We start from the raw sequence: 21883 nt of genomic DNA on the forward strand, positions 1-21883 counted from the left end.
TCGTAAGAGTGCCTGCTAATCATTACCAAAATCTTACTAATAAGAGCAAAGTCCACAATAGTAGCCCCTAATCTCGACGCTTGAATCTCTCGCTTAGATTCCACCCACAAAACCAATCGGAGTACTGCCGATGGAGCATCCCACTTCGGACGATACCTCATCCAATTCCCAACTACATCATCGGCTGCTGGCATGCGATTCATGTTTCCGACGCAGAGGGTGATTGCAAGGATGTGCTCTCTGAGTAAGGGTCCTTTAGGAGCTCTGTATATCTGTGAAGCTTGGTGTTCTGCGATGAAAATAATCGAGAGCTTGGAAAGTAACATATTCGAAAATGGCTGATCTAATTGACTCGCAATTGTTCATTAACAACAAGGTATGCAGATGTGAGAAGAAGAACTGAATAAAAACCTAATCGCGGTAATAGTTTGTTCCAGCTTCTACTGGCGAGACTTTCGAGCTTTTCAGTCCGTTTGATGGCAAGAAAGTTGCAAAGGGTAAGTTCAATCCTTTGCGATTTCGTTATATTAACTAATGGTTACTACTTCAGTCGCCGAAGCCTCAGCAGAAGACGTCGACAGTGCTGTCAACGCAGCACAAGCCGCATTCCCAGCATGGAGTGCACTCTCCCCCATCGAGCGCGGTCTCCCCTTGAAGAAGATGGCCGAGAAAATCACCACTCACAAATCAGACCTTGCTGATCTTGAGGCTCTTTCCATGGGCAGGCCCGTGGATGGCTACTTCGACGCCAACTATGCTGCTGTGCATTTTAATTACTTTGGAGAGGCTGCTTATGCACAGGGACATACTTCATTGAATACACCGGGGTTCTTGAATATGAGCTTGAGACAACCGTTTGGAGTTGTGGGAATTATTATTCCCTGGAATGCCCCTTTGGTGTTTTTCAGTAAGAAAGTTGCGCCAGCGGTGGCGGCGGGGAACACGGTGGTGCTTAAAAGTAGTGAGAAGGCTCCTTTGACTGTGAGTTAACATGGAGTTCTCAAGGGTGATTGTGCTAATTAGACTTTTATAGTCGTGGAAACTTGCACAATGGATTGAGGAGTGTGGATTCCCACCTGGAGTTATCAACGTCGTCTCGGGACATGGACAAGTTTCTGGCAATGCGATATCGGCACATATGAAGATACGAGCTATTTCCTTCACCGGATCGACACGCACCGGACGCAAGATCCAGATCGCATCCGCAAATTCAAATCTAAAGAAGGTCGTTTTCGAGCTTGGTGGTAAAGGACCGGCAGTCATCTTTGCCGATGCAGATCTTGAAGAGGCAGCGAAACAGACGGAGTTCAGCATCAACTATAACAGTGGTCAGACTTGTATGGCAAACAGCAGAATATACGTCCAGGAAAGTGCGAAGGAGAAATTTACAGAGGTCTTCAAGAAGTTCGCTTCTCAACGAAAGATTGGAAATCCAAGAGAAAGTGGCATCAACCACGGTCCCCAGGCGGATAAAGTACAGTACGACACTGTACTAAAATACATCGCGCTGGGCAAGGAGTTAGGACAGGTATCTCTCGACGGAGAAGCTAACTCAGAAAACCTCACCGTCCATCCTGTTATTTTCAACGACGCACCAGAAGACCACGCGATTATGAAAGAGGAGATCTTCGGTCCAGTCGTCGTAATCAACACATTCAGCAGCGAAGAAGAAGTCATCGCGAAAGCGAATGACACTGAATTCGGGCTGTACGCATCCTTATGGACGAAGGATCTGGAAAGAGCCCTGAGGGTTAGCAAGAAATTGGAAAGTGGAATGATTGGTGTCAATTGTGCGAGTCCAACTGGATGCTGGGATTTGCCGTTTGGAGGCTGGAAACAGAGTGGAACCGGGAGAGAGAGTTTGTTAGAGAGTATGGAGCATTTTACGGAGCAGAAGAGTATTTATTTTAAGGTTAGGGGGATTGGTGGATGAGTAGGTGGGTAGAGGCGAATATGGAGGTTCGAAAAATTAAACACCCTGTGATTTGAACATTGACTCGTTTCTCCCTGGCGTCCGAATACTAGTTTAAAATTCACTTGAGAAATAGATGTAGCCAGTATGTGGTGTTCTTGGATAGGCAATTATGGAAGGAGGTATGTCACGTGAACCTCACCTGATCTCGTGCCTCGGCGATTGTCTCATCTCAAGCCCGCTTATTTTCCTCTGCATCACGACTTCATAATCAACAACAGATCAAGACAATATAGGTTGTAGGTTGTCGCCGTTCACGATTTTATCATCTCGCTCTGTCTTTCTGCTCATGATGTTTCTATTTCAAGTACGAGACCGTTTCAGAGTTTCCAGTCTCGAGTTCTGATGAGTCGCGATGGTGATTCATCCTTGTTCACGAGTTCAACATCACGCGCTGCCTGAATTGCGCGTGCCTTCTATCATTTTCTATTGCTCTTTTTGTACTCACAGTCAAAGTTGGTAGTATGACTAGCTGTTTTCGTTTTACTTTTCTTTATTTCTTGATATTCTTGTTGAAATCTCTAATACCCAGAACTGCAATCTATATTACCATAGCCCAGTGTTTAATTTAAGTGTTCGTTACTTTGAACATCTCCCAAGCGTTCAGCGTCAAGACAAGGAATGGCGGACGGCTCCCAAAAGCCAAAGCCTAAGTCCAGGCTATCAAATGAAAACAAAGCCGCGATCAAACGGGCTTCGAAGTCCTTTCTCACCAAGTTCGGACCGGTCATTTTCGCTGGCGTTGCTGCTGCTGTGAAGCATCATCTCGATGATGATGAAGAGCGAAAAGAAGAGGCCGGGCCATCCAAGGCCAGAAGTCAGATCGACGACAAAGCTAGCGATCGCACGACTGATAGCGAATTAAGGAGAGAAGTTCGACATTTGAAAAGGGCTTTGCGGAGGAAAGAGAGACAGTTCTTGCATCATGGTAGCGACAAAAGATCCTCGAAAACCCCATCCCTGTCTTCGATGAGAGTTAACATTCCCACGGTTGTCATCCAAGACCATGACAATGATCATCGAGGAGTCCCCCCAACAGTTAGAGGACTCGAACAAGAAGGATCGTTTGAAAGAAAAACTCCTCAGAATGATTATTACCAACACCCCGAAGATCAATTCTCGACTGCTGAGCACAGCGAAAAGGTAGGAGACGACGATGGACTGGTCGCTTCTCGAGATCTGGATGCTACGTCAATCGGGCCCCGTCATCACAGCCACCACCGCCATCAACACCTCGTCCACTCCCCAAATCTCCGTCACTCGTCTGTACCAATCCACATGCCGTCCAAGGATCGCGAAGAAGAGCTTTGTGACAAAGCCATCGAAGCATCCAAAGTTTCTGCATTGACAGGCGCAATCGAAGCACTAGCAATCAGTGATCGCCATGGGAAATGGTGGGACAACGGTATGAGCGCCAAAGGTAAACGAACGGCGACTGCTGTTGCTGCAGGCTTTAGAACGAGTTGGGCGAGGGGAGAAAATACAGAACTTGCCGATGGATGGGAAACTATTGCGAATGTTGGAAGAGGCTTGCTTATCACTAGAATTGTGCATGGCAGTAGCTCGAGAATTGATGAGCACTGGCGAGATGAGCGACGAGGACGAAGGAGAAGGAGGGATAGTTTCTGATTTGTCTTTTTCGTCATTGTTATTTTCCAGCCGACACCTTATTATCTCTCCATTAACGAAGTTATGACTACCACCGGATTGGCTGGAGCATCCTTTTAGAAGAACGATTGAAGACGAGATAAGATTGCAGCGTTTAAGTTGGGGTTCGGCTTATTGGGATTTCCTCTCAGGGAGTGCAGATAAGCGAGCATAGCAGGAACGTCACTCATACCACATCTCCCTATTTCGTATGACAGATATATATTTTGGATTTATTAAGAAGGCCGGTTACATTTCATCCATATGATCGAGCAAATTTTACCTCACAATTTCCCCAATCTCTGAACCAAATCCTCCGCACTCAAAACCCACTCATCTTCACTCTCTTCTTTGAAATAACTCACGCCCTCCAACGATTTAAATCCCATCTTCCCAAGCACCTTCCCACTTCTCACATTCTCTTTCTCGGTCTCAGCAATATACCTTTTCACGCCCATCTCCTTCACTCCCCACAACATAACTGCATCAGCACCTATCCTCGCAAGACCCTTCCCCCAATAATCAGGCGCAACACCATATCTGAGTTCCACCATCTCCCGCCAATCTGGCCAGCTCTCGCCTTCCTCAAGCTCCGGAAGCGACGTCGTGGTAGCGTCTCTTATTCCTGCATACCCAATCCACTCCACCCCTTCCAGCCCACCTCTCTTAGCAACCCATCTTACATACTCCTCCCCATCTACCAACACAACATTCGCACCTAACTCTCTTCCCTTCACCTCATCATCGCTTGTTCGTAAACTCATAGCAAAATCTCCCATCCCGCGCACCCCCCAACACCGGGCCACATCACGTGTTCGTATGGAAGTCTCCGTTTCGGGATCGCTCCATTCACGAGGTGGGAAATGAGATCCAAAGCCCATTGTACAGAAGGCGGCATTTGCATGGAGGTTGCGGTAAAGTGTTCGGTATGACTGGATAGACATCGCGATGGGGGTGGGGATTAGGAAGAGGGTTGGGGTGAGGAGGATGAATGGGTGGAAGGTTTGTGTGGACATTTTGTGGGGTGGTGAAGAAAAGATTTTGGGTGGTGTTCTGGTGTGTAATTTGATCGGGTTATTGATGTCTTGGAAGAAAATATATATATACAGAAAATAAATGGTGTGTCTTGAACATAATCATAAGCTATAAAACCCCGCTTTTACATGACTCATACCGACTCATGTGGAAACTTTTTTGTAGCGTAGTCCAAGGACGAAGGTGCATTTACACTCCTCTTTCTTGGTCTTACCCTAGAGCTCAGAGGTTAATTTCAGCTATGCATCTTGATTTCTCAGACACACACAAAATTCCTTGGAAAGCAGTCCTAATTTCTCGGCTAATCGATTCAACCTTCCTGACAGATCAGAGATCTCATTGACTAATGTCATAGTATAAAGTTGATCTGTTGACATTGCGTTTGAAATACAACATGAAGTAAACTCGCATCCCACAGCCATCCATTCCTAGGATAAAGTACCAAACAGATCTTGCAGATATTGAGTTGTCTTGAAAGGTAATTAGAAAAGTCTAGTACTGGAATTTTAGTCTACCCATAACTCCTGCTTTTCTTTCCTTCCGTTATTAAAATTCTCATCAGATTCATCTGTCAGTGATTAGAACATAAGCGATCAGCTTGAACATAACTTTCTGCCTACGGTATTGTGATTGTTAAAAGGTGATAAGTAGGGATATTCTATATGGAAAGTAGAAGAAAGCGGTTGGATAATAAATTAAGTAGGCTTGGTTGGCACCAGCTGCTGATCATTTCACTTATAGTGCGAAAGAAAGTGAAAAAAAGGGGGTTGGTCGATGCCACGTCGCCAAGCGAGACAAAGATCGTAAATGACTGAATCTAGACACGTTTTAACGCGGCGAATATGAGACAATGGCAATTTTGGAAGGGGTCAGTTATGAAACATTTGTCTGCATGTTCTTATTCCTGTATGGGTATTGCAGCTTGAAGAAGTAGAACATTTACTGACATCCGATTTAGCAACCCATTGTTCTCAGCGTTTTAGTTCGGTAAGTGTACGAACCAACCAGTGCGGCTACACGAAAAGCCAAAACCAACACCCATAAATCGAAAGAATAGTGTCGTCTTTAATACAGTCAACCCTGATTTGAATTCCATATACCGTTCATGATACTCTTTATTTCACCAATCTTCTCTGAATATCATCCTGGGCTGAAATTCTTCTATAAGCCGTGTCTCAAAGCGATCTAGCCGTTCAAACTGAATATCAAGTCCACTTGCCGCAGGGTCATATCTTGTAATACGCCAGGCATTCTGGTCTAATCTGAGGTAACGTAGCTTCTTGCACTGACGAGCAAGCTTATATTCAAATCCCTCGTTATCTGGCTGACTGTTGGTGTTGGCAGGGATATTAGCACAGCAGCGTTCGGCGAAAAACAACTGTTCGAGATCTTTTGCTCTGCTGAGCCACTCAAGGATCCCCGTTTGGTGCTCGGGCGTGCTGTGTACAATAACAGCCGACAGCGCTTGAAGCTTTTCCACATTCACAACAGGCAATTGTTCCAAGTCCGACATGTCCCATGTGATATTCACGTTGAAAGTCAACGACCTTAGCTTAGCTGCAGATCTTGTTTGTGTATCGTCGGTGTCCCACTTCAAGGCAGCCACACCTTCTTCAGTAGCCCACTCAGTGTTGAACTGTTTTATAAATCCCTCAGTCAGACTTCCGATCCATCTTTCCACACTCTTCGTAAGTCGATAAGCACCAACGTTAGTTAAGTTTGGACAATTCTCTGGAGTGAGGAGAGACCATGCGATATAGTCATCATCATCCGAGAAAGTAAGTGCCGTCTCGTATTCTTCGTTAAAGATATAAACATCTTCTAAACATACCAGATTTGTTAACCGTCTAAGGCAATCCCCAGATCCCCATGGGATTATACTAAGCCCCAGAACGAGCTTTTGCAGCTGTAGTGGTTTTCCACCAGCGTCAAAAAAGTCTCTGCATAGTTGGTCCAGAAAGTTCTGGTATTGCTGACATGAAAACCTTGTATTGACCTTCCATAGTCGGAATACTGTGAAGCCGCTTATCGACAGAGCCAAGGTTTTCAAACTCGGCGAATTGAGTAAGGTCTGTACAAGACCTTTTCGTGTAATTTCAAGATCTCCATGAATGTTCGAAACCTCAATCGTTGTTAAACCCGACAAAACGCCCAAATCTTGAAATGCAAACAGCGGTCTTCTCTCTTTAAGATCATGATCCCAATTAAAATCGTAGCTAATCCCTAGTATTTCCTCGATGTCTTCTGGATGATGTATAACTAGCGTTCTTAAATTTGGACAGTTTTGTTGAAGAGTTGCTAGGGTAGTAGTATATAAAGGTACATATTCCCAACTTGAATAGAATAAGTCAGTCGAGCATTCGCAGGCAAGTTTACAACATACCGGAAACAATTCAATTGGGGCATTTTAGATAATAGAGCTTGTATGCTTTGGTTATAAAAGTCACACAAGACCCCTTTACCTTGCTCATCACTTTTCCGACTATGTAGTGAAATAGCAAGGTCAATCTTTTGAGTGTATCGCAAGGCCTGATTACCCAAAAGTAGCGGAAGCTTTTCCATCAAAAACGAAGTATTATGCGCGCGGAACCACACTTCTTCATACAAGGAAGGAGCGAAAGCTGACTTGAAGCGCTTGTTAACTAAGCAAAGGTTGCGTAGTAAATCTCGGTTTATTATAGAATAAGAAAGATTATTTAGCATCTCCGGAAGGCTAGCAAATCGGGTAGCAGCCGATGACATGTTGGCTAGTGGCAAGTTGGCGAAGTGATTCGGAAAAGGGGTTAGAAGTGGAAGAGCGGCTCTTCCTGGAGAGAGATATCAACTGTGGTAGAGTCGAAAAAATTTATGCCACGATTATTTGAGGTGTATGTGATGACATCAATAACGCAGGTGGATGTTGGTTGTTGGCAATGCCAGACTTGACAGCCGCAGTGTTTATCCGGTAGCCGCAACAACCAATGTGATAGCTAAGAAACTGGCGCCACCCGAACAGCTATCTTTGCTTTTAATTGCAGAGGGAAGTAACCGAAGATAGATGTGGTCACTAATTCGTTCACTTCATCAATGAAATTGTCTTCGCCTGGTGTGAGAAGCTGCTAATGATATAAATAATTGTAATTGAGATAGAGTGCTTCAATGCTTGCACCAGAATGAAGAAATATGTGATTTCTAAGTTGACAACTTGAAGTTATAGCTCCGTAACAGTCATTTGCCCCAAGCGGCCGTTTCTTGAGTTCTTCTCAACAACGGAATCTCAGCAGTACAACGTTTGCCGTTCGAGGAAGTCCCTCTTATCTCACAGAATGGTCAAGTGCTTTGTTTCGTACTTATTGTCTTTAATATTAGATCAACTGGTATGAATTTGGATTTCCTGCGGCTGCGTAGAAGAACACTTGGAGACATTCTTGTTAAGATTGGTTGATTGATTCTGCGCTACCGAAAAGATTGCAAGTGATGATCCCACGAAAGCAAGCAGAGAATCATGATACTAGAGGCATCATACTGTCTTTAGCCAACCGCTGATCTTCATTTTAGAAACGGTTATGATTCCAAGGTTGGTATATCCCTATTGCCCTCGACTCGAACCGATCTAGCCTCTCAAAGAAAACACTTGTGTCATCTTTATGGTCCCGTGAAACTCGCCAAGCGGTTTCTCCAATTCTCATGTAAGTTAACTTCTTACACTTACAGGCGATTCGAAAATGAATGCTACCAACTTCTGGTGGGCCAACCCTATGATCATCTTGTATCTCGGGCCCTGACTGATAGCCTACCAAGCAGAGCTGACGAAGATCTGATGCTGCTATAATTGAACGGATAAGATCTGAATCCCAGTCAAGCTTGCTGCGGTAGATGACTGAAAGCGCATGGATATTGTACAACGAGACCTGGGTGAAATTATTCCCCCAGACTTCTACCATGGGAATCTCGTTCAGAGTCAATGATCTTGGTCTAGGGTGAAGATATGCAAATAAGGATTCGGTGCTCTTCATTACAGTATTAACCGATTCTGTGCTGCAATAGAAGCTGCAAAGCTGAGTAAAACCTACTAAACCTTCAGGAATGCATTTCGTTACTGAATCAAGTTCGAAGACGCTAAAGGCTCGCAATTTGGGAGTGTGATCGGGGGTGAATATTTCCCAATCTATGGTGTGAATGCTTTTGACCAACGTGAACACAGACAGGTTGTTTTCTATGTGAACTTTCTCCAGATACTCAAGATCCACTAACTCGTGGAGAGATTTCTCTGATTTCCAAGGAACGACACCGACCCCAAGGACCAAGTTTTTAAGTTGCAGTGGCTTTCCACCTGCCTCAGCGAAATCTTTAATCAGATATACCAAGAATTCGACGCATTGCTTCCTTTGACCGGCAGTTCCCCGTTGTAGACGCCTTATAGTGTCGGTACATATCGACAAGTTAAGTGACCGTAAGCGGGGCGACTGAAGAAGAAGTTTGACGAGATCTTTTCTTGCTTCTTCAAGGTTGCCATGAAGTCCCACGATTTCTAGACTTGTCAGATTTGGAAAATATGGCACATTTTGTGTTGTGAACAGTGCTCGAGTCTCGGAGAATGCGTCATGATGGTCCCAGTCATCAAAGTCCCAGTAACTCGCGACTGTTAAACCGTCAAGGAGACCTAGGTCATTTTCAACTAAATCACAGTAGCGAATAACTAGCGTTCGAATGTTGAGACATTTCGCTTGCAACGTCAAAACTGTCGCTGAATATAGAGGAAGCCCTGCCCAGCTACATCGCATCATCGTTAGCAGATAATCCTCTTTGTTCCATAAAGCTCAAAGATACATACCGAAACATTTGCAAATTTGGCATTTTCTCAAGAAGCGACTGCGTCGCTTCATTGAATAAACCAGTCAAAGAAGCCGCCAATCGGGTTGCCTGGCCGCCTCTTTCATGGGTGATTGGAATCTCGACGTCAATTATACGGGTGAATTTGAGCGCAGGATTGCCCAAAAGTATAGGCAAATCTTCGAGGAGAAATTGTGCATTACTTTGACGAAACCAGACCTCCGCGTACAATATAGGGGTGAACATGTCGTTGAAGTACTTGCTCACCAAGCAGTAATTCCTTAAGAGCTTCCGGCTCATTATGAGCATCCCAAAGTAGTATAGCAAATCGGCCGAAGAGGCGAATCGAGTAGCTGCAGAAGGCATGTTGATGTAGCTCTGCTGGGAAGAGGTAGATCAATTTTGAAATCTCGGTAGGTATCCGCTTGCAAGAAGTAGACGTTCTCTGTTCAAGGATTGAATAGAAGCTTTGCAAAAGGTGTTTTGAAGATTCGTAGTGTTGAGATCGATTCAATTGAGAGGTGCAGTTACAGAAAAACAACGAGTGATATTTAAGCAATATCGGTGAGGTACTTGCACGCACAACGCCGAAATATTACTAAACAATTCACCAATATAGTTACAATTCTATCGGTAGCGAATATGGAATCTGAATATGGAAACTGAGATACGTTTTCGGCCTGACGTAAGTTACAAACCTGAAAAATGTTAATTACATAAATCTATACGAAATTATCTTCCGTAGAATAAAATGAGCTTATCCGGGATTCGGCGCACCCGAATTTCTCGTCGAAATCCACGAATTCTTGGCATTTGCCAGCTATCAGATAACTTGTAGGTGTAAAGATTGTTGAGGTCTTTAGGATTTGAACTAAAACATCCGGTGATTTCGGCTTCGAAAAGGCTGTTTTTACTAATATCTGAGGCATTTTTACACTATCCGCGGTTGGACTTTTCCCAAAGAGATTGTAGTGAGTAATTAGTAATACGTTCCCAGCAACTGTAGGGATTGTGTAGTATAGTGTACAGGCAGTATGTTATGAGCAATAACAGGTGACTATAAGTGGGTTGGGTGCGTGCCACTACACTGGTGGCAGAAAGAGAACTGAGTGAACTAAGATAATGGAGTCGTACACCTACGGATTCCGCGGCACATACAAAACAGATCACAATCTGAACAAATCGATTAGTTGAGAATAAAAGGACTGGCACATGTTTTAGTGATGAAACAAGTAATTAATAAATAAAGCTCGAATTTAAGATAAAGTTGAAATCTAGAGAATATAACGTGTTAACTTGAGAATAGGGGATTGTTTGTTCTTTATATTAAGGTTTACAAAGTTTTTCTCTAAATCGGAAATAAAGTAGACTGGATGAACAATGTTGCCGAGATATCTACCCAGTTCTGACTTTTCAGAGTTTCAATTCATAGAAGACGGGCAAATGAAGTGACTAGTTGTCGCAGATAACTAAGTAGCAAGTGATGAATTCCAATGAAATGAAGACAGGAAAGTCTGCGAATTCCATTAGTACAAAATTTTAAAGCGAAAAAGTATTGATCACCGAAGTCCAAAGAAAGACTTGAGAAAATCCAAACTGGGCATTAATTGCCAATAATATAAGAAAGCACATAATGTAGAACTATATGGATAACTCACATATCACAAGAGCTATGTCGCTTTTAAAGACGATTAAGTGACTCACGTGCACATCTCATCTTGGACACGATATGCTTAAGCGAAATCTTCAAACCCATGCCGCTGGTCTTCTCATAACATCAATAACACATCGTAGCAAGTAAGCTTCTTTTATTTACCCGATCTGTAGAGTCTTTGTCACATCGATCTAACAAGATCAAAATCTACAACAAGACTTCCAAGAAGCTCTCCCACCCTCAAAATGGCAACCTTCGCAACCTTCCCCGCCAACACCCTCATCGACCCCGTCCCCTTCAAACTCGGCATCCACGACACCGCCATCGAAGAACTCCAGACCTTACTCAAAATCACTAAACTCGCGAAACCGACATACGAAAACACGACGAAAGACGCGAATTACGGCGTCTCTCGTGACTGGTTGGAAGAGGCAGTACGGTTTTGGAGAGAGGATTTTGACTGGTACATCCCCTCTCACAGTCTCAGACCCCGACACTAAATGTTTGAAAGGCGCAAACACGAGAAGGAAATTAACGCCTATCCGCAATACACGATGCTCCTCGCTGCCCCGGGACAGAAGTCATACCGCATCCATTTCGCTGCCTTGTTTTCGCAGAAACGTGACGCCGTTCCAATAATAATGTTTCACGGCTGGCCAGGTTTCTTTTCCCTCCCCAACTACTTTCCTCATTAATGAATTGAATAGGCAGTTTCCTCGAGTTCCTCCCTGTTCTCACACATCTCCAGAAAGAATATACGCCGGAGACTCTACCTCATCACGTGATTGTCCCATCACTGCCCGGCTTCGCATTCTCAGATCCTCCACCGTTGGAGTGTGATTTTAATTTAGGTAATGTTGCCGCAATTATGGATCAGCTCATGGTTAATCTTGGGTTTGGGGATGGCTACGTGGCGCAGGGTGGGGATTTGGGGAGTAAGGTTGCGAGGATCTTGGGGAGTAGGTATCAGGGGTGTAAAGGTATGGAAGTATCTATGGAGAGGGAAGGGATAAGCTGATGAGGTGCTGTAGCTGTGCATGTGAATTACTGCTACCTCCCCGAGCCGGAGAATGTTAAAGGGGAGATTAGCGAAGTCGATCGAAGAGATATTGCACGAGCGCAGAATTTTAAAGAAACTGGCTCTGGCTATGCGCTGGAGCAGGCCACGAGACCGGCTACGCTGGGAATTGTGTTATCGAGTAGTCCACTTGCCTTGCTTGCTTGGTTTGTACTCCATGCTCTCTGTCATGCACTTACTAACGCCCTCAGGGTTGGAGAAAAATTCCTCGAATGGTCCGACGAATCACCTAGCTTGGATACTATCATCGAAGCTGTAGCATTATACTGGTTTACTGACACGATCTCATCTTCGTTCTACAATTATCGCCAGGTAAGATCAGCATTCTTTCTGTTGATAGTGCTGATTGCCATAGCCGTATGTATCTGAGAACGCAGGCGGTCACGCGAACAAAGAGTATTACATCAAGAAACCATTCGGCTATTCGTCTTTCGCAATGGAGATTACGCCTGTGCCGAAAGCATGGGTGGCGGAAACAGGAGAGTTGGTGTTTTATCGGAGACATGACAAGGTACGTGATGTTGGTTGGTCGAGAAGATGATGAGTACAGGAGTACTGACGAGCGAATAGGGAGGTCATTTTGCTGCGCTTGAGAAGCCCGAGGTTTTGTGGAATGATCTGAAGGATTTTATTGAGCAAGTCTGGGTAGCGTGAGAATACAGTTAAGGTGAGGTAGATGTCGGTAGATAACTAAGTATGCTATTCTCAGCTTCCACTTCGACTGAACTGAAACCCCCTTTCTTGACTCATTTTCGCATCTTCAGTTTCTACAAAATTCTTGACGTAAGAGTTGTTGAGAACAATTCAAATCGTCATTCAAAGGCGTCTCATGGCTGGGCATAAGCCTATGTCACGACTTACGAAAGAGACCGTCAACTTGTAGCTAAGTGCTTGGAGATATTATGTTCAAAGGGTTGAGACAGTGTACAATTTAATCCGATAGCATCTCTACTAATTACAAAACTAGAACAAGCAATTTATCTAGCGGTCATCTTCCTTTCAAAATACCTCGCCGGGAGATACACTATGATGGTAAAAGCCCCAGATAGATAAACACCGACATCACCACCATATGCACTAAACTTTCTGGCTATCGGACCAACATACCACGTCTGGCTCATTCCCGTCACACCTCCAGCGCAATACCCGACAATCAACGCCAAAACTGCAGCAAGTCCCATCGGTAGTTTCGAAGGGCTGTTCCAAACACTCAAGTTGTAGCCGGTTCTTCGTCGGTAGATTTTGTCTTCGATGAGGAGGATGAAAGTGAAGGATACGGTCCAGTAACCGAGCAGCGACACGAAGTTGCTGACGATGGTGGAGAGATGCTCACGACCTGCGATGGCAAGAACGGCGATAACTAAGGCGTTGATGAAAGACCAGATGAAACGGGGAACAGCGTGGAAGTAGTGACCGAGAAGTTGAAGTGAGAGACCGGATGAGTAGTTGATTGCGACGTTGTTTCCTAGGACAGTGAAAACGAGTAGGATGAGGCAGAACTTGGAGAAGCCGAGAGGATGGTATGATTCTCTGAGGAGACCGCCAAGTCCATGGTCTTCGTAAGCCTCCGTGAGATAGGCTGTTGATGGATCTGTCTGGAGAGTCGTGATGCTACCGAGACAGACTCCTACCAAGGTCGTGAAAACTGTTGGGATCGTAACACCGACCAAAGTGAGGGAGAAGATCTTCCATGATGGAGTCTTGGCTGGGTAATTGCAGTAGTAATCAGAGGCAATTGAACACCATCCAGATGAGGAGGAGAAGCAGAGTGCGATGAAACTCAACATGGCCCCAGAAAAGTCAAGACCTGATGTTGGTGCTGGGATTGAGGTGTCGACTTTGCCTCCAACCTGGCCGAGCAAGATCAGCAACAGGACGAATGACATGATCCAGGAGTATTTCTCGAAGGTGTGGATGAGTGCGAATCCGAAAATCGAAATCAGGTAACTCAAGACTGCGATGATAACACATCCAACAGCGATTGTCATATGATAATCAGAAACGGCCGAGAGGATTTGACCAACAACCACGACATTGACGACTGCAAATCCACCACCAACGACGACGTTCAGGACAGAGCATATTTTGGCGCCGTAGAAACCAAAGGAGTAACGAGAAGTAGCGATTGCACGGAGACCGAGCTATGGTGAGGTCAGTTTCCACAATCAGACAGACAGGAGAAGAGTTCGTTACCTTTGGACCAAGAGTACCGCAGTAAGCCGTACAAAGTGCCCCTAAAAATGTACCAATCACACATCCAGCACACGATGCTTTGAACGACAGTCCAAACTCGGGACCCAGCATTCCAATTGGGATCGTTCCAACATGGCAAGTCATACTGAACCACAACAAGAAGACATTCAAGATTGAGGGCGGTCTTTTGTCTTCTTCTCGAATAAGATCAATACCCTGTGTCTCAATCCCTAATTTCTCATCGAGCCATTCCTCTCCTCTGCGAAGCGTATGAAGTACGCCATTTTTCTGCTGCAATTCTCTCGCTCTGATCGCATCCGTACTGTCTTGATCGTCTGTCGTCAGAATCGTTTCGCCTTTTACAGGATACTGCGGAGGGGGAGTTCCAGATTCGAGATCATGACTGTGCTTGACATCTGACTGATCTCCGTGAACGAAATCCATGGCGATTGATTAAAAATATAACTCCGTTCAAAAAATGCAGAGGAGAATCCCCAAGATCTGGTCGAAGGAAATCAAGGTACCACATCGCTTCTAATATGTACGCAACCAGCGCGTTATCAACCGACCTTCTCGAAAGAGTGTGGAAGTGTGTGCGGGTAGTGACGAATCAGGTAGGACGTGCAGGGAGAGCCCAGGCCAAGACTTGTGGAACATGATAAGCTTTTCTCCACATTGCTTGGGTGCGGCTGCTGGGAGGGAGGGTGTTCGATTGGGTCGACTAGATAACAGAAACCCTAATCTGTAGATGTGGATGTCCACCTTTGCTTCTTCGGGGTCTTTGGGGATGGAGAGACCGAGATATGAGAACCGGGTGCGCGGATGACGCCGCTTGCCACATTGCGCTGAGGGGGGTTTGGCTGGAAAGGGTGCTGACTACGAAGGGGTTGAGGCGAGTTGATGAACTATGAACGATAAGAATGTGTTGCAAGTAAAGAAGGCGATGTTGTGTGACCCTTTAATTAAGGACATTCTAAGTATCCTCGGTACAATAACTGCAAGTGGGTCCATAAACGGCCGAACATCGATTTCAAATTTTGATATGATTCCGACAATAGAAATACTGGCATTGATGAATGGTACACACAAAATCAACAGTAACCTGATACTGACAGATACCTGACAGGTTGGCCACATCTCAGGGTCCAGATGTTTTTGGGTATTACCTTATCTGGCCATCTCGCGTGGTTTATTTCCCGAGCTATACACTCTGTGATACAGATAACTGTCAATGGTTACAATTCAGTGAGACAAATCATCAATGATCCAATCATGAGGAGTACAACCTGCTGTTAGAGTTCTCAGCATCTCGGCTTGTCCGGATCTAGTACTTCTCGCTTATTTAGGGGTGACGTACAGTCGGGAATTCATGAGATGTTGGAAACTGAAGAATAATACGATTCCAACACTTACAGAATTGAATAGGCGGAATAGTGGAAGAGAAAATCGCAAACCAATGCATACTTTTGCAATATCTAATTGGAGTTGCCAACTAATGATTATTTCCCGTCGACCGACCCAGTCAGCAGATAGTCATGTGATAAAACCTGATCGTATAAATGAAGCCATCCTAATTTCCAAAGGTACAAAGTAATATTCTAAAAAAATATCATTATTCTCGTTCAGTCGCCTCGGCAGTGGTATATCAAAGACATTAGAAAGATCTATGTCAGGTGATGTTCTAAATGTGGGCATGCCTTTGTTTACCTGCTGCAACAGCTCGTTCACACAAATCATACATCAATCGAATGAAATGCAATCTTGTATAAGAGTTATCCTTTTTCAATTCTCTGCGAGACTTAATTCAACGTGAAAGCTTTTATCACTCCAACTGCAATGTGCTCTATCTCAATATTTGTACCAGGATCTTCAATGTGACTGAAGTTCGGTTCTATTGAGTGGTATCTCTGATATTCTTCTTCGTGTTATGTTTTATACTAACGTTTCCTCAGATCTTGATGATCATTCTGTTGACACCAAAGCCAAGTGATGTGTAATGAATGCGATTATGAGATCGTTCATGGCAGACGAGTTATGGATGTCGACGAATGCGAAGCAACTGCTTCGTGTTTAGCTGGATATCACTGGTCGCAAGCCATAATCATTATTTATGGGAATGTCGATCTCGGTGTTGAAGATTCTACACAGTTATCGCAGATATTGAGTCCGATGCGATGTTTAGTGCTCTTAACACAGTCGCGATTGCCTCGCTGCTTCCTCTGCTCGATTTGTGGCGCCTTCACAGACCAGCAGGGTGCTGGCAGCACAGCGTCCCTCTCCTTTATTCATCATCAACTGCACCATAATATCTCCCATACTCACTGATCTTTTCACGCTCTACTTAAATCTGTCAACCATCTCCTTCAAATGAGAATTCCATAACACAATCTCAATATACCCGTCCCCAGTAACTTTTCAAATTCAGCCGTTCGGCAATCTTGCTTTCGGCTTTATCCAGAACACATCACACGATTCGCATCGTCTTTGCGACATGCAATTTTGAATCTTTGGACTCCTTTTCTGGGTGCGATTGATTACCCCGCATTGTTGCCTTGCATATTCTTATATTTAGCACGGATGGTTGTATCCGGGTTGCTGGGTGCTGCATGAAGGCGACTTGTCAATACCGGGTTTTGGACTCATGGAAATTTTCTTTATGGAGCCTCACGATATGGCGTTGTAAAATTTGATATCTCTGCTGTAGTTGCGTGTCTAAACAAATGTAACTTCTCGGGTATTTACTATTCGTTCTAGGAATTGAGGAACAGCACCAAGACACTTTGCTATCTCCATTTACTGGCACACTATCAAGGAAAATCGAGCTCTGAAACAAGGCAGCTGTTAGTTTCAAAGACTCTGTATATTGCGTTCACCTCTGCTTGCCCCAACGTCGACAGAGATTTGATCCCTGAATATATGCGTATATTACCCAAGACCAACGAGCGATCACGATGCAAAACCTCACTTATCCAAACGAAGCAATGGTTGGAACAGTATATTAATCATCAAGCTATCAGCATAACTTTACAATGACCAATAACCAATCGCAGTCTCCAATCACCAAACCGGGTATCCAACACCAAACTCCAAAATTGCTGTACATTATTGCTGCCCAAAACCGCTTTACAATAGTCCCTCAGGTGAGCGCGCCCACGTCATGCCTGATTACTCCTCCACTTATACCTTTGATGTCGATATGTTGATGATGTCCTCTCCTCTTATGCCTTAATTGAAACAGCTGTGACCACCACTTGGCTGGTGGTCTTCATGCTATTCCAATTCTGTTCCTTGACCCTCTCGGCCGGCTTTTTGGCAGGAGTGAAGTCCTCCCATTTTTCCGTGGGTATAATCCCAACAAGCGACATGAGGAGCTTGTAGGCGTCCTTAGTGAGCCGGTCTTCGCTATTGTACCAACACTGCAGTTCGCTGAAGGGGGCGCGGTAAACGTGGTTACTCAGCACGTATGACCGCTTTTTTCGTGTTGCACAGATATCCAGGGTATTTTCAACTTCATATTTGTCTGAATCTATCTGCCTGTCCTGGTTGGTTCCCCGAATCGGGAAAGAGCGAGACTTGTCGATGATGTGGCCGGCGTCGTCGCGATATGGCTGCGGATTCGACGAGGTAAATACGACCTCTAACATGAGGTCTTTGTCCTCAATCTCTGGCGGTGACTTTCGAAGGATGATCACAGGATGCTCTTGAGCATTTTTCTCAAGAGCATGTTTATCAGGTGTGCCGTCCTTTTTCTTACATCTGGTACAGCGAATTGGTGCTGTACGGTTCTCTTCCCAGGGCAAAAATGCTACCACTCCCACCGCCCAATTGTCTCGCGTAAGTGATGGCCAGACATATTCCGGGTTTGCCAGTTTCCTCAAAATATGTGATTTATTGCTTTCATTTGAGGAATTCCGACTCTCTGATGGTGTCGAGGACTGCGATCGGCCTCGCTTGTGAGGGGGTATATAGCGAGCGGGGCTAGAACAGGCAGACATTTTCGGGAACTTATAAATGTCTCTTTCCTGTTGGAACATCATAAGTTTGATGCTAATAAGTGATATAATGCAAAAGGGTTCTTACTAGTTACTGAATAGTGATATACTCGAAGCTCTATCGGCGAAAGCTTTTAATGTCGGTGTTAAAAATTAGAGGAATAATAAAAGGTATGTCGCTTGATGAGTGAATGTCGCTGTGTCGGTAACTTTGATAATGAGAAGAAACAGGAGAAATTCTGGGAGGTGCATGTCACTTAAATAAAATCTGGGCGTGATAAGCCTATACCATTTCGATATCTAGTCCATCGAATTTGATGGGCAGTGATCGAAATCAGCTCATTGGATAGCTATTCGCTTTTGATACCTAGCGTAGGCCAAGATTCTAATCAATGGACGGTCCCGAGATGAAAACACGGCTGTGATTTGAACTTAGTCCAAACTCCTCTTCGAGTTCTTTCCATATGACGCTCATTGGATTCAGCTAGATCTTTCAAGTCTACCAAATTTTGACCGTTGTATTTTTTTCTGTTCACAGTACGTTCTTGAGCTTTGCAGTATTTCTCATTATGTCGTAGACCAAGACATCTAAGTCTAAGTCACCTGCTTTCTAATTTTTAGACTAAGTCGATCGAGTTCAAATGGAGGTCGAGAAGATATCATTGCCTTAGAACAATGGACGAAATGGGGATAATGTCCCACAGTAATCCACTAAATATCGATATTTCGTCAACCTCATCGAAGAAATGTCGTGTTTCGAGTGTCACCTATTCTTTCCACTAAGAGGCCATCCCACGACGTTTGCTCCTTCCAACAGTTTCACCAATAGCCTCATAAATCTAAGAAATTCCAATCAGCCTCGCTTTACTCAAATCGACTTTCGATCACTGGACTCTCGAAGTAAATCAATTGACCAGTCCATCATCCAATAAAACCACATTAAACTACTTATGATGGTATGAAGTCCAAAGACCCACTTCCCCACCTGAATTTAGAGACGGTCTGAAGACTTTGCTCCTAGTACCTGGATAGACGCGACACTAGCGGGAACTAGGAGGGTTGTTCCTGAGGATCATGCTGTTGGGTCTAGAAGGGCATGGAATCGGGGTTGGAAGAGGTTTAATGGAATGATAGAATTCCTTTTCGAGTGCTTTGTTGAGTTGGGTTGCACTTGAGCGGAGGACAGCTTTTGAACATCGACGGAATTATTTTTATTTACTGAGAGGGATAGAGGGAATGGCGATATTTTGTTGATTGCTTTGAGGAATTATGTTGCTTTTATTGTCTTTGTGGGAAAATATATCATGCCTCGACTAACTTTAAAAATTTGAGTTGCAGTCAAATTTTACTAGGTGGGATATCTTACTTTGGTTTCAGCTTGCCTCGAGACTGTAATGATTCAATCCCTTACACGATTTCAAACATAGACCTGACATTCAATCTATGACCTATCTACCATCAACTCCGTAGCGAGAACCGATGAACAGTTATCTAACAATACAACCGAGCCCTCGACTTCACCTTCCTCACTACTTGTTCTTCTTCTCATTTTTGTTAACGAAGTCGCCAATCATCAAGCTCAGCTTCTCTTCTGGTCCGAGGTATGGATCAACCGCCTATATGGGCTCTAGATAGTGGCTTGCAGTGCCATCAGTTAACCACTCGTTGCTTGCATTGGCGTGGGTATCGAGGAGGATATTAAATCGAGTTGACTGGTCGACTACGCTGGCGCTCTTTTTGGTAGATTGAAGGGGAGGGTGTTGCTTGGGAAGTGGTATGGGCGAATCTCCAGTGGGGAATGTAAGAGGCATTGTAAATGATTTAAATGATTCGAAAAATGGAACAATAAAACCAAGCAATGATTACAACCATTGTTCGGAGCCTGATTGACCAAAATCAAATCCAACCATACTTCACACTCCTGCTGGTCGTCAGATTGGTACGATTCCCCAACCCCTCGTCATCTTCTTCCTCTTGGCTTAGTTCAATCACATGTCGGTCCTAGCAAGCGATGGCCACACCCATTCTGGGTACGCCAGTTTCCTCAAAATATGTGATTTATTGCTTTCGTCTGGTGCCGTACGGTTCTCGTCCCATGGTAAAAATGCAAATACTCCCACCACTCAATTTTCTTCAGCCCAAATCACAATCTGGATGTGCCAATTTCCTTAAATTGTGTGACTTGTTGCTTGCATTGGAAAAAGTGCGAACTTTTCATGATGTAAAAGTTTGGGACTTGCCTCTCTTATGGGGAGGAGCCCAGGCTTGTGTGATCCGCATTGAGAATTCGAGGATGGTTGTAAGTTATGTTGGGTATGAGAATTCGTTAACGTACACACGACGTTCAACATCAGCTCTGTGGCTCCAGGTTCTGGGTCTTAAGCATTTAAAATGACCGGATGCTCCTGGGCGTTCTTCTCAGGGGGCTGTCTGTGAGGCTTCGTAGCGACGGCAATGATGGTGATGCTGTCGATGTTCCTCGCTTGTGAGGGAACGTATAGAGGGCTGTTGGATGATGTTGCCGACATTGTCGTCCAAATCTGCTAAATGTCTCTTTCCTGTTGAGACATTGTAAGTTTACTGACAGTTAAACGTGAAGGGGTTTTTACCGGTTGCTAACGTGTGATGAGTTCAAATCGATGTTTTCGATGTCTGGGTAGGGCAATTTCCTCAGAATATGCGATTTGTTGCTTTCGTTTGAGGAATTACGATCCTCTGCTGGCCTCGAGAGGACTGTGAAATGCCTCGCTTGTGGGGGGGTACATATCGAGGGAGGCTAGAGTAGTATGTAGAGTCGCCTGGGAAGTCAGCTTTGTTGAAATCGAAACATTCTTTTCTGGCGAGACTTACTTTGAAGTGTACGTTATTGAGTGAAGTCCCGATGAAGACATATTGAGAAGGCGACCAGAAGCTTTCCGGTAGGGTTGAGGGTTGGACAAAGTGAAGAATGGACTGGAGGAGCCTTTGAGAATTGGAAGAATCGCGTCTGAAGATGTGAAACCAATCTGTGTTTGGTATGATGATTGCAAGATAGCTGAATCAAGGACTGAGAAAGAGATAAAGAAAGTATGTGATGAAGTTGTCATCATATGAAAACTGATGTGAAAATGTTGTGAAGAAGAAAGAAGAAGATGAATGAAAATCAGGAGGAAGTGCTCTTTAAAAAGACCTCGCGGATGCAGCTTTCCTCATATCTGAATCATAATTGCATTGACCATGATGAAGAAATTTATGAATAACAGTTATGTCGTCACTTTTGAACGGAATTCTGGACCCGTCTCGCGGATGCTGTTATCCTTGGTTTGAATCACAGCGAGCATTGATTATGATGATAATGATTGTCTGTGAATAGCTGAAAGTAGTCAAAACTCGAACGGAATTCTAGAACCGTCTGTCCAAGAAACCCGTGCATCATCACGAGAATGCAGTAAAAAGATGTAGTTGGGCTGAGATTCATTGGGTTGATATATACTTCCCACTGAATAATATTTCAACTGTCA

General features: G+C 44.4%; 8 protein-coding genes across 8 annotated transcripts; 3 read left to right on the forward strand and 5 right to left on the reverse strand.

Moving 5' to 3' along the window:
- Positions 1 to 334: 334 nt before the first annotated feature.
- On the forward strand, positions 335 to 1933 carry GLAREA_08697 (ALDH-like protein; the record flags this gene model as incomplete). Its single annotated transcript, XM_008077658.1, has 4 exons — positions 335 to 376; positions 428 to 497; positions 551 to 981; positions 1034 to 1933. 4 exons carry the CDS (start codon positions 335 to 337, stop codon positions 1931 to 1933), a joined length of 1443 nt encoding a protein of 480 aa, XP_008075849.1.
- A 660-nt stretch (positions 1934 to 2593) lies between these two features.
- On the forward strand, positions 2594 to 3601 carry GLAREA_08698 (uncharacterized protein; the record flags this gene model as incomplete). Its single annotated transcript, XM_008077659.1, has 1 exon — positions 2594 to 3601. One exon carries the CDS (start codon positions 2594 to 2596, stop codon positions 3599 to 3601), a length of 1008 nt encoding a protein of 335 aa, XP_008075850.1.
- Positions 3602 to 3903: 302 nt separating this feature from the next.
- On the reverse strand, positions 3904 to 4635 carry GLAREA_08699 (Acyl-CoA N-acyltransferases (Nat); the record flags this gene model as incomplete). The annotated part of the gene is made up of 1 exon (XM_008077660.1): positions 3904 to 4635. The coding sequence occupies one exon, from the start codon at positions 4633 to 4635 to the stop codon at positions 3904 to 3906; it is 732 nt and encodes a 243-aa protein (XP_008075851.1).
- Positions 4636 to 5774: 1139 nt separating this feature from the next.
- Positions 5775 to 7396, reverse strand: GLAREA_08700 (uncharacterized protein; the record flags this gene model as incomplete). The annotated part of the gene is made up of 2 exons (XM_008077661.1): positions 5775 to 6987; positions 7038 to 7396. 2 exons carry the CDS (start codon positions 7394 to 7396, stop codon positions 5775 to 5777), a joined length of 1572 nt encoding a protein of 523 aa, XP_008075852.1.
- A 556-nt stretch (positions 7397 to 7952) lies between these two features.
- GLAREA_08701 (RNI-like protein) lies at positions 7953 to 9832 on the reverse strand (the record flags this gene model as incomplete). Its single annotated transcript, XM_008077662.1, has 3 exons — positions 7953 to 7990; positions 8346 to 9406; positions 9468 to 9832. 3 exons carry the CDS (start codon positions 9830 to 9832, stop codon positions 7953 to 7955), a joined length of 1464 nt encoding a protein of 487 aa, XP_008075853.1.
- A 1533-nt stretch (positions 9833 to 11365) lies between these two features.
- GLAREA_08702 (alpha/beta-Hydrolase) lies at positions 11366 to 12852 on the forward strand (the record flags this gene model as incomplete). Its single annotated transcript, XM_008077663.1, has 7 exons — positions 11366 to 11583; positions 11632 to 11780; positions 11828 to 12100; positions 12152 to 12344; positions 12390 to 12510; positions 12554 to 12709; positions 12769 to 12852. The coding sequence occupies 7 exons, from the start codon at positions 11366 to 11368 to the stop codon at positions 12850 to 12852; spliced, it is 1194 nt and encodes a 397-aa protein (XP_008075854.1).
- Positions 12853 to 13175: 323 nt separating this feature from the next.
- GLAREA_08703 (uncharacterized protein) lies at positions 13176 to 14835 on the reverse strand (the record flags this gene model as incomplete). Its single annotated transcript, XM_008077664.1, has 2 exons — positions 13176 to 14339; positions 14392 to 14835. The coding sequence occupies 2 exons, from the start codon at positions 14833 to 14835 to the stop codon at positions 13176 to 13178; spliced, it is 1608 nt and encodes a 535-aa protein (XP_008075855.1).
- A 2774-nt stretch (positions 14836 to 17609) lies between these two features.
- GLAREA_08704 (uncharacterized protein) lies at positions 17610 to 18386 on the reverse strand (the record flags this gene model as incomplete). Its single annotated transcript, XM_008077665.1, has 1 exon — positions 17610 to 18386. One exon carries the CDS (start codon positions 18384 to 18386, stop codon positions 17610 to 17612), a length of 777 nt encoding a protein of 258 aa, XP_008075856.1.
- Between the last annotated feature and the right edge of the window lie 3497 nt (positions 18387 to 21883).

Source organism: Glarea lozoyensis (genome assembly GCF_000409485.1).
Source record: "Glarea lozoyensis ATCC 20868 chromosome Unknown GLAREA1, whole genome shotgun sequence".
NCBI lineage: Eukaryota > Fungi > Ascomycota > Leotiomycetes > Helotiales > Helotiaceae > Glarea > Glarea lozoyensis.